The following is a 17504-nucleotide window of genomic DNA, read 5'->3' as shown; positions in this document are numbered from 1 at the left end:
TACAAAGTTTCAATTATAGAAGACACATAAATCCCCCAAAAAATGGCTGCCGCCATGGATTGAGCAGAAGGCTTGGCTCCGCTCCAGGCTACAAAGTTTCAATTGTAGAAGATAAATAAACCCCAGATACCAGGGCCTCCGCTTGGGTCGCCAGGGGGCGTGGCCGGCCTGCAAACCACCACAGGCCTCTCGCCCAGGCCTCCCCATGCCCCAAGGGAACCCCCACCCTGATCCCAGACACCCTTCAGGGCAAACCAGCTGGCCCCCACCTGTGCACCAGGCCTCTATCCTATCTAATAAAAGAGTAATATGCAGATTGACCATCACTCTAACACACAAGATGGCTGCCCCCATGTGGTCAAAGATCCTGGACCCCATGTGGACACAAGATGGCCACCACAAGATGGCCAGCAAGGGAGGGCAGTTGGGAGGGACCAGGCCTGCAAAGGAGGGTAGTTGTGGGTGATCAGGCCAGCAGGGGAGGGCAGTTAGGAGGGACCAGGCCTGCAAGGGAGGGCAGTTGGGGGCAATCAAGCCTGCAGGGGAGGGAAGTTGGGGGCAACCAGGCCTGCAGGGAAAGGCAGTTGGGAGGGACCCAGGCCTGCAGGGGAGAGCAGTTGGGGCAGACCAGGCCTGCAGGGGAGGGCAGTTAGGGGCAAACAGGCTGGCAGGGGAGCAGTTAGGCATCAATCAGGCTGGCTGGTTAGGGAGTGATCAGGCTGGCACACAGAAGCGGTTAGGGGCAATCAGGAAGGCAGGCAGGCGAGCGGTTGGGAGCCAGCAGTCCTGGATTGTGAGAGAGATGTCCGACTGCCCGTTTAGGCCCGATCCCACCGAGGGGTCCCAGATTGGAGAGGGTGCAGGCTGGGCTGAGGGACACCCCCCCCCCCCCGCTGTGCACCAATTTCGTGCACCGGGCCTCTAGCTGCAAATATTTGTGGAGGTCAGAAAAACTATGTTACCTAAATACAAAGTTAAAATAGCAGTTAACATGAATGCAGTGTGTACTTTGTGCTAATTATTTTATACTTATCTCAGTTTATCTCCACAATAACCCTGTGAGCAAAGTACTATTATTATCCCTATTTCTAAACTTTATTAATTTATAAGCAGTTAGATGATATGACTATTTTCATTTTATACCTAAAACAATTTGGTCCCAGAAAAGGTAAGTCAATGTTATATACATGTTTTGTCTATCTATCCTCTATCATCAGATTAAAATCTCTATTATAAATGTTTTAGATTTCTGTAATTAAATAAATATAGCTAGTAGGAATTTTGCTACAATGTTACCTTTTTGGTTTTTAGGGTTTGGACAGAGGATCCAAAGGCCAAATTTCGACTTTCAGCAGTTCTGTTTCAACTGTCAGCCAGAAGCAAGAAGCCGCTGAAAACAGAAGTTCACCCACACACCCTGCTTTCCCTAACATCAAGAACGGTAAAATAAATAAATAAATTTTGTAATTATAATTATTCATAGTATACATAATCTGAATATCCTGGCTGACAGTATACTTTTAAACTATTGAAAGAATAGTTTTTAATTACTCAGCATTGTTCTGATAGGTCTAGTTAGTTAATACAATGAGAAAAAGATATAAACTGTGTAAATATTTACAGAAAGGAGCAAAAGTCATTATTTTTGAGTGGTTGTTATATAGAATAAGGGAGTGAAATACAAAGCTTATGAATAATAAGAAAGTTTGATAAGGGAGCCAGACACAATGCAAATATATAAAAACGCAATAGATTTCCTTTATTTGAGCAGTAACCAATTAGAAGACTTGACGGAAATTATATTGAATACTTAGAAATAAACCTAAAAGAAAGTGAGCAGAACCTATATGAGGAAAACTATAAAACTTTACCAAAAGACTAAAAGGTGGTGTGAAAGGAAAAATTTAACATAAATATTACAGCAATGTCAGGTACACCCAATGTGCTCTCTATGTTTAGTAAATTTTTCAATAGTTTTCTTGGGGGAAACTTAGGAAAATTATGCTCAATTTGATCTATCAGAATAAATAACTGGGAGGATGCAAGAAAAAATGAGGGGGGAGCTCAACCATCCATCGAACCATATATTATAGAGCTTTGCTACTGATAACACAATCACCAAGATAGCCAACCAGATGGAAATAGACCATAAAGAATGTTGAGCACAAACTGTATTGAATTATTTTGAAAATGAAATTAGGTCAATGGGTTAAGCTGTTGAAAAAAATAACTTTAGATTAAAAAAAATACATATATACTAGAACACAGGAAATTGTTTTTATAATAAAATTCTTGGGATGACAACAATGCCAACAGCCATAAAACAAAAACAAAAAAATGGTAAGTTTGAAAATGTAAGAAAATTTAAAACTTCTATAGGAATTTTAAAAGTCATAAAGTTAGCCCGGCCAGTGTTGCTCAGTGGTTAAGCGTCTACCTATGACTCACGAGGTCACAGTTCAATTCCCAGTCAGGGCACATGCCTGGGTTTTGGGCTCGATCCCCAATAAGGGGCGTGCAGGAGGCAGCTGATCAACAATTCTCTCTCATCACTGATATTTCTATCACTCTTACCCTCTTCCTCTCTGAAATCAGTTAAAATACATATATTTTTTTAAGTCATAGTTTAAGTTCAAGCATCTTAGTCAGTGAAAAACATATCCTTGACTCATAAAGATCATGAATATATCTATAAAATGAGCATTCCATTAGAAAAAAAGGCAAAAGGTAGGAACAGACTAATCAAAGCAGGAAATACGGACAATTCATACACATGTGCAAGGATGCTCAGTCTCACCAGTATTTAAAGAAGTACAAATTAAAACAAGGATTCACAGTTCCCAACTGTGCTGTTTAAAGTATTTAAACTGTACATGACAGTATTTGTACATGCCAGTCTAGAGGAATAGACCTCTTAGCAGACTTTCTTTACCTTCTTGGAGCTCCTAGTGCTGATTTCTCCTATCTCATTTGCAGAGAATGAAAGGATTTATATCTGTATTACTGTCTGAAGAGCATGAAAATTGGCACTTTTATGAGTGGAGGGCTTGAAAATGGATAAAAACCTTTCTGGAAGGCAAATTATTGACCTATACTCAATTGTTTAAATGTTCATATACTCACTGACTCAGTAATTCCATTTCTAGGAATTTATTTTAAGGAAATAGCGTAACATAGCGTAACATGGAAAGAATGTAATTATTTATAATAGTTATATTTAAAGTAATCTAAGTGAATGGGCTAACTAAATTATGGTAATCCATATTGTAAACACTATGCTTCTATCAAGAAAAATGTGGTATGTATATAAAGTATCAAGGAGAAATGCCTTCAGTACATTGTAAAATGAAAAATGCAAGTTATACATTAACAGGTGGAATATGACTCCAATTTTTTCAAGATTTTTGAGCATATAAAGAGGTAACAGAAACCATTCCATTAGTCGCTTTCTCAGAAAAAGTGGGATTGGGTGCATATTATTAATATGTTCTATTTCTATGTACAACTCTATATTGTTTTATCACAGAAAATGTATGTCACTTGCATAATTTTAAGTACCCCTTTCTCTGTAACAAGACAAAACAAATCTGCAAAAGTTTAAATGTCCCTCACACCCGAACAGAACAAAACAAACCTAGAAATGATTAAGGACATAGTTTCCGGTAAATTGACTGTATCCATAAACTGCATGTGGTGTCGGTTACTTCTGCACAGGTTTTTTATTGACACTTCAAGTTGGTACTGAACCTATTCTACACTCTTTCAGGGTAGTATTTACATTATCTCATAACCTTCTTTGTGTGGACTGTTGGTTCAGATTTCCTAGCCCCTGATTCCACACTGATTCCTATAATCTGTTCTGTCTGTAATAGTATCTTGGTCTCTGAACACAACTTGCTAACATGTATGCCCACACGCTGCCTGCCGCCTCCTTGGGTGGAAGTATTAACTCTGAATATGTCCACTTACTTGAGCTCCCACCACGTGTGGGCTTCCCTCTCCCCTCTCATCTGCACAGTCTTGTGGAGTCTTGACTCAGCCCCAACTGAAACTAGAGTATTTGTACATGCCAGTCTAGAGGAATAGACCTCTTAGCAGACTTTCTTTACCTTCTTGGAGCTCCTAGTGCTGATTTCTCCTAGCTGTTCTGTCTGGATGCCACCTGAATTCAGGTGAGGCATGGAGTTGGTATGTCAGGGCTACTGCAGAAAGAATTCTTTTATGGAAGGGGAATTAGACTAAGTCTTCCAAATGTAAACATGTTTATAATTCCTTGATCTTTTGGGAAGCCTCTCTTACTTACCAATAACTTTCTCTCAACGATGCATCATTCCTGGCAGTTGGTACAGCTTTCTTCCCTCTTCTCTGATAGCAAGACCTGTGCCGGGTATTTTCTAACAGCTTGTCGCCCCGTCTGGTCTTCAAGTGGGATGAGAGAAGCTGCAAAAGCCCAGCGTGGGCTCGCCTAGCAGCTGAGGGATGCCTTTCCTCCTGTAGACTACATGACGTGGTATGCCTGTGGAGTTGGCTGTCCTTTTCAAGATCAGCAAGTGTGGGAGTTTTACCTACTATAACAGCTGCCGGGATGATACATCTTTAGAGAAACAATATACATGAGAAGTAATGGGGGAGGGGGGTAGGACTAACTTCTCTCTTACTCTTTTGAATCCTCCTTTCTAAAGTGGTTATGCCACTTTCAGACTTATTTAAAACTTATTTAAACAGCACAGAACATCTTTAAAAGAAATGAATCCATTTCTCCCCAAACCTTTAAAAATACCTTTGCACTCCTGGGTCATTCCGTAAAGAGTAGACATGAACTCTGACATCCATGTCAGGGGCCCGGCTCCTCTCCCCACTCAGTCTGTCTCCTGAGTTGACTCGAAAAGAGCCCTGCGTGACATGAAGTACAGTTCACACACTCTGGAGAAAGGCATCTCGTGACCTTTGCCACACTGCAATAGCCAAGGGAGGACAGAGTGGTCTTTGGCTCAAACAGTGATCGGATCTGTGTATGGGGGCCTTCGCAGGTGAAGTACCACAAAGTTTCACAGTTTCTCCAAGAGCAACTTGAGAGGCAGGTGGGGAAACAAGCTGTTAGCAGAAACCCTGCACAGGACTTGCCATCTGGGGAGAGAAAGGGACTTGCAATACAGTAGTTGCTTTCAGATTCCTGTCCAAGACCTCACATGACCCCACCTCCAGGTTTCCCTGGAGAATGAATGGATTTTGGATTAAATCTCTTAGATCTTTCCCTAGGTCAGAGTGAGTACCTTGCACATGGCTTTGCTATATCAGGCCCTGGGAGAGGTGTTAAGAACTCAGAATACCTTGCTGCATTTAGTTATTTACTTGTCTGTCTCTTTACTGGTCTGTAAGTGCCCTAAGCTTTTCTTTTGGAGAGGGAAAGGGCCATCCTTTTTATTTTTTTTATATTAAAGTTAATTATTTTGTATAAGTAACACATTTATGTGTTTCAAAAAATCAAAATCATAAAAATAGGTGTTTCAGATGTCTCACTTTCATCCTCTTCCCTGCTGTCTTTTGTATTCTTTCCTGTGTTTTTTATAAAAATGAAAGCATGTAAATATACACTCTCATTTTCCACTTTTTCTTAATGAAACAATAACTACATACACATTGTCCAGCACCTTGGTTTTTTTTTTAGTTATTGTATCCTGGATATCTTTCCATATCAGGACATAAGGAGCTTCCTTATTCTTTTTTACAACCATATTGCATTGTACTGGACATACTAATACTTATTTAATAAGATCTTATTAAAAGAAATTAGTTGTGTTCATTCTTTTGCTATTGTAAACAATGCCACAATGAATGACTCTATACATGTCATTTTGTTCACATATAGTTGTATCTATAAGATATTCCTAGAAGTTGGATTGTTGGGTCCGAAAGTAAATGCATTTACATTTACTTGAGTGTTGAATTCACCTGTGTATCTCCAGGATCCAGATTCCCTGGTACATGGAGTCTTTACTCAGTACTGTAAATGACTTACTCAGTGAGGAAGTATATGGGAGGCACTTTTTCTGGGTTTCTGGTCATTTTGCCCTGTTGGAATGTCAAACCCATCTAAGGCTATAATAAATTCTCTTAAGTTATGCCAGAGTAAGGCATCTATTCCATCAGAGATAACCTTCTATGAAGAGGACTTTGGATATTTTCATAACTAGACCCATACAAGAACATTTCACCTATGCTTTTGTTGTGGTTTTACAAACACATCATTTAGCTTAGTAAAAATTACATCTCCCCAAACCAGTGAATGTACCGTTTTATTTGGCTCTGATGGCTAACATCCTGTGAGTCAGAGTCTTATCCCCCTCTTCCTTCCTTTCTCTCTCCCACCTCAATTTTATTTCTTTCCAAATGTTCAGAAAAGCCATGCTATAGAGTGATATAAACATCAACTGTGATGAGTAATCCACTCTGGTCTCTCCCGGTTTCAGTTCCCTGCCACTACTAAGTAGTCAAAAGCCAAACCAGTACCTACTTCCAGTAACTGGCACTGTGATCTGAGACAAACTTAATTCTCGTGAGCCTTCATTTACAGAAAGCGGAAATGGGGCGATAAGAGTTATAAAATACCTTCTACACCCAAGTTTTATAATTTAGAGGATTAATTTTTCAACATACTGATTTTTTTTTTCTGTTAAGTTTTGTTTTGTTTGACATTTCATAATTCACTAGCGCCTACTTCCATGTAAAGGTAGGGTTCAGTTTTGCTACTTGTTTTTAGACATGGTGGAAGGTTTCACATTACTTGATAGTAGGAATAACATGGGTTTTGTAACTTAACAGGGTGGGTCTGAATCCTGGCTCTGCTGTAACTTACCAGCTGTATGATCCTGGAAAAGTTATGTAACCTCTCTGTGCTGGTTTTCCCATCTGTAAAATAGGATATTAAGGAGCTACCTCATAAGGTGTAAAGATACATGAAAAACAGCATTTGAAAGTGTTGGGTTCCATGCCTTATGGAATTTAGTAAATGTGAGCAGCTATGTTGTGGGGAAAGGGAGTGTAATGGGGCTGAACCGCTCTGAGTGAACACATCCATGCAGCCCCACTTCCCTGAGGTCTCCAGAACTTTGGGAATGACTGATTTAGGTCATCTCTTTCAAAATGTCAAAACTGAGGCCTAAGCAGTTTCAATGGCTTGTGGATGTTATGAAAGTTAGTAACTGTCTAGTAGTAGGACCTAGTCCCTACTGGTGCTTTTTCCATTCTTATTATTAATTACAAATTATTTGAAAAGAAACTTAGGGTATAGCACTTTGCAGCAGTGTGTCACCAGCAGCAAACCTTTTCTATCAGCCTTTCCCTTCCAGCAGTAGGGGGATAAGGAACCCCAAGGCCCAGGTTCCTCCTACCAAACACCCAACCTACACAGAGACTCCTGTTTCCCTTGGAAGATGCTGTTGCCATCTGTCTGGCTGGCCAGGAACAATCTTCCATCTCTTAATCATGGGGCCCAACTTCAAATGTCTGTCTTCATTTTGGTGGCTACAGTTACGGAAAGCTACATGTTACTAGTTTTCAATGAGAGTCAGCCTATTACAGCACCTTGAAAACACTGAGCTGGCAAAATGTGCCTGATAATCTCACACCCTTCTACATAGTTGTATTACGATCTTTAGATTTTTAAAAATATACTGCCAGCCTCCACCATAACTTTGACTCTTCTTGTACTGGCTTCAAGTGTTTTACTGAATGTTTCTAAGCAACCAACTAAAATTGGCAACACTATTAAAAGAAAGGGGAAATGATTACTGCTTATCCTTTTAGCACAGAGCGTTCCCAAGTATTGGCTGAATGAAACCTAAATGACAGGTTTTCACTGATAAATGTATTTTTGCCTTTTTCAGTGTATTACAGTATTCTGCACTGCAGAAAAAGCTCCATCTGATAGAACAAAGATTTGCCTGTTCTATTTATAATATCAGTTTGAGATTTAATTAATCTTATCACCACAGTTATTGATTTTCTCTCTTGAATTAGACTATAATAACCATCTGGGAGAACAAGCTGAAAGCCTGTCTCTGGAAACAATGCCTTGATATTCGGGAACATGAGAGCAGCTGCAAGCTTTTATACCTCCTTTTTAATAGCTGAATGTCACATCCTGTAGTTTGGCTCTCATTCACTAATGTGAGCAAAGGATTCTGCTTTTATTTCTGACGCAAGTTCCATTAACATAGTACGCTAACATTTCACATTACTCTTCAGTCCACATTACCTTTGGAGCTAAAAATAAATCCCAACTGGGCCTCTGGTTCAGACCTCATCCTGTAATTCTCTTGGCCTTGGCATTACTAGTTCTCCTACATAAGAATCTCGCCTCTTGGCTTTGCCAAAATCCAGTTCTCTTCCTAATTAAATTGCACTCTTCCACCTCAGCATGGTCTTAATAAAAATGACTGGGTATAGAAATGTTCATATATGCTCTGTGAGTGAATAAGTTAATTTATTTTTTAAATCAGAGTCTGTTTGTATCTAATAGTGGGTATTTACAGCCAGGTTGGGAAAGGTGTGTGTGGGAAGGGACAGGAAAGGAGGCTATCTGGTGAAGAGGAAGAGAAACTGTAGAGGAACCTCAAAAGGTAATAGTAACAATACTGGTTGGTGCTGGAGAGAGGAGACTATGTATCATCTATTTCTTTCCCATTAGGAAAGATTTCTGAACATAGTAAGAAATCATTTGTTGAGATAACCTAATTTTACTTGCTACTAAACTGAGCTTCTGTCCAATTTGTACTTAAAGTACAAATTAATAGAAGTTGGGTATTTCCATCCTATCTAATACAAGAGTAATATGCAAATTAACCATCACTCCGCTACATCCACAAGCCATGCCCACAAGCCACGCCCACAAGCCAATCAGGAGCGAATATGCAAATAAACACAACCAAGATGGCTACGGCCACAGAGAGCAGGAGGGAGGCTTGGGTTTCCCCGGCAATGGAGGAAGCCAAGCTTTCCGCCTGCTCTTGCCGGCCTAGGCCTCCACTCAAGGCTACAAAGTTTCAATGAAAGAAGATACATAAACCCAAACAGAAATGGCGGCAGCCACGGAGCTGGAAAGAGCAGGAGGCTAGGGTTGCCCCCGGTGATGGAGGAAGCCAAGCTTTCCGCCTGCCCTTGCTGGCCTAGGCCTCCTCTCAAGGCTACAAAGTTTCAATGATAGAAGATACATAAATCCCAACAGAAATGGCTGCCGCCTCGGAGTTTCAATTGTAGAAGATAAATAAACCCCAGATACCAGGGCCTCCGCTTGGGTCGCCAGGGGGCGTGGCCGGCCTGCAAACCACCACAGGCCCCTCGCACAGGCCGCCCTACACCCCAAGGGAACCTCCACCCTGATCCCAGACACCCTTCAGGGCAAACCAGCTGGCCCCCACCCGTGCACCAGGCCTCTATCCTATCTAATAAAAGAGTAATATGCAGATTGACCATCACTCCAACACACAAGATGGCTGCCCCCATGTGGTCAGAGATCCTGCCCCCATGTGGACACAAGATGGCCAGCAAGGGAGGGCAGTTGGGAGGGACCAGGCCTGCAATGGAGGGCAGTTGTGGGTGATCAGGCCAGCAGGGGAGGGCAGTTGGGAGGGACCAGGCCTGCAAGGGAGGGCAGTTGGGGGTGATCAAGCCTGCAGGGGAGGGCAGTTAGGGGTGACCAAGCCAGCAGAGGAGGGAAGTTGGGGGCGACCAGGCCTGCAGGGAAAAGGCAGTTGGGAGGGACCCAGGCCTGCAGGGGAGAGCAGTTGGGGGGAGACCAGGCCTGCAGGGGAGGGTAGTTAGGGGCAAACAGGCTTGCAGGGGAGCAGTTAGGCATCAATCAGGCTGGCGGGAAAGTGGTTAGTGGGTGATCAGGCTGGCAGGCAGAAGCGGTTAGGGGCAATCAGGAAGGCAGGCAGGCGAGCAGTTGGGAGCCAGCAGTCCTGGATTGTGAGAGGGATGTCCGACTGCCCATTTAGGCCTGATCCCACCAGGATCAGGCTTAAATGGGCAGTCGGACATCCCTCGAGGGGTCCCAGATTGGAGAGGGTGCAGGCTGGGCTGAGGGACACCCCCCTCCCCCATGCACAAATTTCGTGCACCGGGCCTCTAGTATGTAATAAAGAATATAAAAACCAATTATAGACCTGAATGAAATAAATTTAGTCATGTGTTTTATATTGTCAGCATCACTGCTCTCCTAAAGCTGATGAGCAGTGTTTCTCAGTGTGACCCTCAGACCAGCAGCATCAGCAGCATCTGGGAACATGTTAGTAATGCCCCAACCAGAGCTACTCAATCACACACTTTGGGGGAGGACCTCATATTCTGTGTTTTAACAGGCTCTCCAGGTGATTCTGTTACACAGTAAGTTTACAAACCATTACTGTTGAGTATAAGAAACTGACATCTCTGTACTACCTTCTAATATGAAATTTACTTTATTATAGACCTTAACACTAATGAAATGTATCGTAGTCTGTGGAAGTCAGTGGCAGACCCCCAAGGATAGGTGCTTATTTGGGAGAGTGGATAAGAGAGGCAGAAAGACAGCAGAGCTATGTTAGCGCTGCGATAAGTGATACGGCTGTTTGCTTACTTGAAAATATATCCTGATTATATTAGAGGAGAATTAAATTCTAGATATGCACATTTCCTTATTGTAGAATTTAGAGTCTATAAGATACTAATCTATTCTATTGGCTTGGAAATATTAATACTTGAGAAAATATAATAACCAATGTAAAATGCTTAGAAGATGGGCTCGCCCTGACTGGTTTGGCTCAATGGATAGAGCGTCCCCTTGCGGACTGAAAGGTCCCAGGTTCGATTCCGGTCTAGGGCATGTACCTTGCTTGCGGGCACATCCCCAGTGTGCAGGAGGCAGCTGATTGATGTTTCTCTCTCATCGATGTTTCTAACTCTCTCTCCCTCTCCCTTCCTCTCTGTAAAAAGGCAATAAAATACATTAAAAAAAAAACAACTGGGTGAGACCCTTTTAAAAAAAGAAGATGGGCTCAACAGCACAATGAAAGAACAGGAATTAATGAGCTGGAATATAGAGCAATGGAAATTACCCAGTCTAAACAACAGAGAGAAAATAGACTGGAAAGAAAAAAAATGAATTGCTCAAGAGACCTGTGGGACTATAACAAAAGATGTTACATCCTTGTCATTGGAGTCTTGGAAGGAGAGAAAAAAGAGCGTAGGCTGAAAAGTACTCAAAGACATGACTGAAGGCTTCCTACATTTATCCAAGAGACATAAACCTAGAGGTTCAAGAAGCTGAGCAAACCGTGCACAGGATAAACCCAACAAAATCCACATTAGGACATATAATTAAATCTCTGAAAAGTAAAGACAAAAAAAAATGTTGAGAAGCAGCCAGAGAAACATGACAACTTACCTAGATAGGGGAAACCCATTTAGATAATAGCAGATTTCTCACAGTAACCATAGAGGCCAGAAGGAAGTGGCTGAAAGAACGGCAAACCCAGAAGAATCCTATACCTGGCTGGAGAGAAAATCAAGATATTCTCAAATGAAAGAAAACTAAGAATCTGTTGCCAGTAGACCTATCCTATACCAATTTATTAAGAGGTTCTCTAAGCAAAATGGAAACAAAAGTAGGAACCTTGAAACATCAAGAAAGAATAAGATAAACAAAAAATAGGTAAATACAACAGACATTCCTTTTCCTTTCATGTTTTCTAAGTTATGGTTAACAGTGGAAACAAACATAGCACTGTAAAGGAGGTATGTAAAAGGAGGTATGATTTCAACCAGTGAAATGATAACACCAGTAGACTGATAAGTTATCTATCTATATCTATCTATCTATCTATCTATCTATCTATCTATCTATACACACACACACACACATATATAAAAGCTTAAGCAACTGTCTGACCATTCGACCGTCTGACTGGTAGCTATAATGCACACTGACCACCAGGGGGCAGACGCTCAGTGCAGGAGCTGCCAAGCTATGGTGACTTGGCAGCTGCGGTTCTCGGGTGACCCACCCGGAACTAGAGAGGAGGGAGCCCAAGTCCCAGGTGTCACCCAAAGAACTGTCCTCTCGCAATCCAGGACCCCCTCGGGAATGTCGGAGAGCCGGTTTTGGCCCAATCCCCCCGACCCGTGCACAAATCCATGCACCAGGCTTCTAGTGTGTATATAATATCTGGATATCTGGTGCAGATAAATCAAAATGGAATTCTGATAAGTATTCACATAACCCACAGGAAGGCAGGAAAATAAAAAACAAAAAATAAAATGACAGATTTAAGCCCTAACATATCAATAATCTATAATAATCTATAATAATAAAAGCGTAATATGCTAATTAGACCAAACATCCTTCCAGATGAAGCCAGGGCTGCAAGGGAAGCCCGGGTCCCAGGTGCCAGAGGGAAGCCAGTGCCAGCAGCCAGGAAAAGGAAGGCCTACTCTTGCATGAATTTTGTCCATCGGGCCTCTAGTTACATAATAATGGTCTAAAAGGATAAGCAGAGCAAATCACCAAAAGCATACGATAGATCTCCAGGGTTAGCATCCCGGCAGGTGTAAGCAGAGGAAGCATCTGGGCTGTTTGATGGGCCTGAGAACAGGAAAGCTGCAAAATAAGTAACAGGTATCCATTGGAGAGCTCAGGAGGCCAGTGAGAACAAAGGCTGAAATTGGGAGGTTCTGCCAAGAGGAGATGAATGCAGAGAGCTCATGCTAAATCTGAAGGGAGCATGTCATCCCTGTGAGTTCTCAAAACTGACTATTAGAGCCCCTTCCAGCCCCGGGCCCCATACTGATTGATTGATTTGAGCAGCACTGGAACGATAGGGATTAAGGAATAAGGGTCCCTAAATTAAAAGTGGAGGAGGGAAACAGGGCCTGGAAATCCCAGAAAGCAAGCTGCCATATATTTGAGTTCCACATAAAAACAAAACAAAGGGGGCTACACCTCCTGCTAAAAGTTTGAGAAACTAATTTCAAATAATATTGGCAGCCCAGCCAGTATAGCTCAGTGGTTGAGCATCAACCCATGAACCAGGAGGTCATGGTTTGATTCCCTGTCAGGTCTCATACCCGGGTTGCAGTCTCGATCCCCAGTAGGGGGCATGCAGGAGGCAGCAGGTCAATGATTCTCTCCACCATTGATGTTTCTACACCCCTCCCTCTCCCTTCCTCTCTCTGAAATCAATAAACACGTTTTAAAAAATATATATTGGCAACAGAAAATGAGCAAAATCAAATTCCAGATTTTTTTTTTAAAGAATAGTTCATTGATTTTTTAGAGAGAGAAGAAGGGAGAGGGAGAGAGAAACATTGATCAGCTGCCTCCTGCATGCCCCCTACCAGGGATCGAGCCCACAACCCAGGAATGCGCCTTTGACTGGGAATTGAAACAGCAACCTCCTGGTACAAGGGGTGATGCCCAACCAACCTAAGCCACACCAGCCAGGGAAAATTATATAATTTTTTATTACAAGATTTTATTGTGCTAAATAAGAATAAGAAACAGAATAGCAGCCACTTGAACAATGAGAGCCCATCAGAAACAATATCCACAAAAATAGATAAAACCCTATTTCAAGATGAGCTGAAATTCATTAATAAAATATGACACTTGAAAGGATCCAAGGTGGCAGCATAGGTAAACACCTAAATTGCTGCCTCACACAACAATTTCAAAACTACAACTAAAAGACAAAACGTCTATCACCCAGAACCATGGGAAAGCTGGCTGAGTGGAAGTTCTACAACTAGAAGGAAAGAGAAAAGAGCATTGAGACGTGCACAAGTGCTGAAAAGCTGAGGTACAGAGGCGCGCGTATCGGGCTGGCGGCGGGCGACTGGGAGCGCTGCTTTTTTCAACCCGAAGGGAGACTAGCTCCTGATTACTCTGAACTCCAGTTTCTGGGGAGATGCGGGGGACCCAAACTACTACGGGGAGAAGCTGGACTGTCTACCATCGGGTCAGAAAGTGAGGGTGGCTTGCTTGCAGGGCTGCACACAGGAATAATTGTTTACTGCGCTGGGGCACGGGACATGGGGACATGGTAGGAGACACAGAGCCGGCTTACTGGAAGCCATCGCTGTTTGCCATGCCCTAGCTTAGTGACGTCCTGAGACCCCACCCTGCACAACCTACAAACCCACCCAAGCTCCAAGCAGTGGCTTTAGCATATGAATGGCCTGCCCTATCGCAGCTTAACATAGCAAACTTGCAGCCCAAGTCAGACAGCTCCAAAACCTCCAAACCCCAAGCAAAGAGGAGAAAAACTGTAGTTCTCGCTGTAGCTCCTGCTGGGTGGCCTCAGACAGTAGCTGATCTGCACCCCATTGGAGATCCAGAAGCCAGTGTACCTAGTGGTCAGGGTGAGACACCAGATTTCAACTCCTCACATCCATAAGTGACACATTCAAGAGGCAGACTCAGTGAGCACCAAAGCCCCACTGAAACAAGTCCTGCACCATAAGCGTGTCTCCAGCGCAGCAGTTCTTCCATTATAGACACAGCGGGTCCTCACAGCCAATTGGCCTGGAGGTCAATTCCTCCCAGTGTACCAACAGCAATCAAGGCTTAACTACACTAAGACTTTGCACTCAGCCCACAAAGGGGTGTACCAAGAGCGTCCACCTCAGGTGATTGGGGAGGCTGAGCTACTGGCCCCTATAGGTCACCTACCACACAAAGCCACTCCATCAACACAAGGAAGCAACAAAATGCGGAGACAAAGAAACATGTCACGAATGAGAGAAATGGAGGAAAGCAAACTAATGGACGACATAGAGTTCAGAACCACATTTATAAGGTTACTCAAGAATCTTCTAAAAACCGCCGAGAAACTTGATGAGACCTCCGAGGAGCTTAGTGAGACCTTCAAGGACCTTAATGAGAATGCCAAAAAAATGGAAAAGGACCAGTCAGAAATTAAGCATACACTGTCTGAAATAAAGAATATGCAGAAATTCAACTGTAGATCAAAGGACCCCAAGAATCAACCAAAGATCTGAAATATGAGGAAACAAAAAACACCCAACCATAAAAACAAAAAGAAAAACGAATCCAAAAGTATGAAGATAGTGTAAGGAGCCTCTGGGACAACTTTAAGCGTACCAACATCCAAATTTTTGGGGTGCCAGAAGAAGAGAGAGAGCAAAATATTGAAAACCTATTAGAAGAAATAATGACAGAAAACTTTCCCTACCTGGTGAAAGAAATAGACTTACAATTCCAGGAAGCGCAGAGAACCCCAAACAAGAGGAATCCAAAGAGGACCACACCAAGACACATCATAATTAAAATGCCAAGGGCAAAAGACAAAGAGAGAATCTTGAAAGCAGCAAGAGAAAAACGGTTAATTACCTACAAGGGAGTACCCATACGACTGTCAGCTGATTTCTCAACAGAAACTATGCCGGCCTGAAGGGAGTGGCAAGAAATATTCAAAGTGATGAACAGCAAGAACCTACAACCGAGATTACTCTACACAGCAAAGCTATCATTCAGAGTTGAAGGTCAGATAAAGAGCTTCACAGACAAGAAAAAGCTAAAGAAGTTCACCACCAAACCAGGATTACATGAAATGCTGAAGGGTATTCTTTAAGAGGAGGAAGAAGAAGAAAAAGGTAAAGATAAAAATTATGAACAACAAAATGACATCAAATACATACCTACCAAGTGAATCTAAAAATCAAGTGAATAAAAAATCTGAAGAACAGAATGGACTGCTGAATATAATAGAATCAGGGACATAGAAAGGGAGTGAACTGACAATTCTCAGGGGGAAGGGGGTGTGAGGGGTGCGGGAAGAGATTGAACAAAAATCTTATACCTATGGATGAAGACAGTGGCGGGTGGTAAGGGCATGGAGTGGGGTGGGGAATCAGGTGGAGGGGAGCTATGGGGGAAAAAAAAGAGGAACACCTGTAATAATCTGAACAATAGAGATTTATTAATAAATAAATAAATAAATAAATAAGAAAATATGACACTTGAAAGAACATGGAATTGTAAACATTGAGAAATGATGTGACAATAAAGAATTTAAAATATTTTTAAAACTAGGAGAAACACAAACAAACAACAAATCATGCCTTAAAGGAACTATAAGAAAAAAGATGGAAATGTTTAAAAATAAATGAAAAAAAAGATAAAAAGGAATCTGAGGAAATTAACATTAAAATAGGCAGAGTCGCCGAGACCGGTTTGGCTCAGTGGATAGAGCGTCGGCCTGCGGACTGAAGGGTCCCGGGTTCGATTCCGGTCAGGAGCATGTGCCTTGGTTGCGGGCACATCCTCAGTGGGAGGTGTGCAGGAGGCAGCTGATCGATGTTTCTCTCTCATCAATGTTTCTAGCTCTCTGTCCCTCTCCTTTCCTCTCTGTGAAATATCAATAAAATATATATTTAGAATAAAATAGGCAGAGTCTACCCAACATATGTGTAGTTGGAGCAAGGAGGGGCTGGTAACACTATCCCTTGACTGGGTAGTGGTTTCAAAGTTGTTTGTCTTATAATAAATATTATTCATTAACCCATACATTTGTTTTATGAGATTCTTGTATATTCATTTTATTACATAATTAAAAGGTTATAAAGTACAACAAAAAGAACAAACAATGAACTGGCAAATATTTGCAAACAGAATAAAATGAAAATTTCATGCAAATTCTTAAGAAAATGCTAAAACTCCAATAAAGAATTGCTGAGAACGCAAATAAATGATTTGGGCATATTCAAAGAGCTAAGAAACATTTAAAACATTGAATCTCACTAAAATATTCCCTGAAAGACAACTTTTGGGAAAAGAGCAGGGGAAAGAAACTGCTTTACATCTGTAGATAACTTTTAATGTAAGATACAGCCTAATATCTGTTATGGGTGAAGTTGGGGTAGGGGCGATAGACCCTATTGTAAGTGCCCTTCCCTATGGTAGGACTTTCTGTCACATGACCCCAAGGTGAATGCAACACAAAATAATTCATTTGTTTTCTGTTCATGTTGAGTTAGCCTGGCATTTTATAATTTGGAAAAAATTTTATGATTAATTACACTGAATGCTTTTTTATGCTTCACAGTGACAGACCTACCGCCAGTTTGCCTTGATGTTAGACAGAAACAGCGTATCTCTACAGATGCATCATCATCTGAAATAAAGGCCACAGTTCCTCCAGAATCTACCCTTCCTATCCAGCCCAAAACAATGAAAGACTTTCAGTAAGTTGCAGCTCACTATTATATTAGACATACAGTTATCTGCATGTCAGTACTTTATATAATTTAATAGTTTTGTGTGAGCAATTGATCTTGTGGATCATGATAAGGTATTAGCCAAGAGTGCAGTCACAAAAGACTAGATGTCTCAAGTGGAAGGTGAAAACAAATATGTAAGTAACAGGTAAGGGGTAGATGATGTCGCAGCAAAAGAAACACTAAATAAGAGAACATGAGTCAAAACAGGCAAAGCAGGAGACAAAGGT

At 41.8% G+C, this 17504-nt stretch overlaps 1 protein-coding gene across 1 annotated transcript in view; it reads left to right on the top strand.

The window, feature by feature from the left end:
* The window catches only part of HECTD2 (HECT domain E3 ubiquitin protein ligase 2), a 65752-nt gene that overhangs the window by 13889 nt on the left and 34359 nt on the right, over window positions 1–17504 (top strand). The window contains exons 2-3 of the mRNA XM_080687937.1: window positions 1312–1441; window positions 17103–17241. Coding sequence (XP_080544063.1) covers window positions 1312–1441; window positions 17103–17241 — 269 coding nt within the window. The remainder of the gene's footprint in view (window positions 1–1311; window positions 1442–17102; window positions 17242–17504) is intronic.

This window comes from Plecotus auritus (assembly GCF_963455305.1).
Source record: "Plecotus auritus genome assembly, chromosome: 9".
Taxonomy (NCBI): domain Eukaryota; kingdom Metazoa; phylum Chordata; class Mammalia; order Chiroptera; family Vespertilionidae; genus Plecotus; species Plecotus auritus.
Note: the sequence above shows the minus strand (reverse complement) of the source record. Positions and strands in the feature narration are given on the sequence as shown.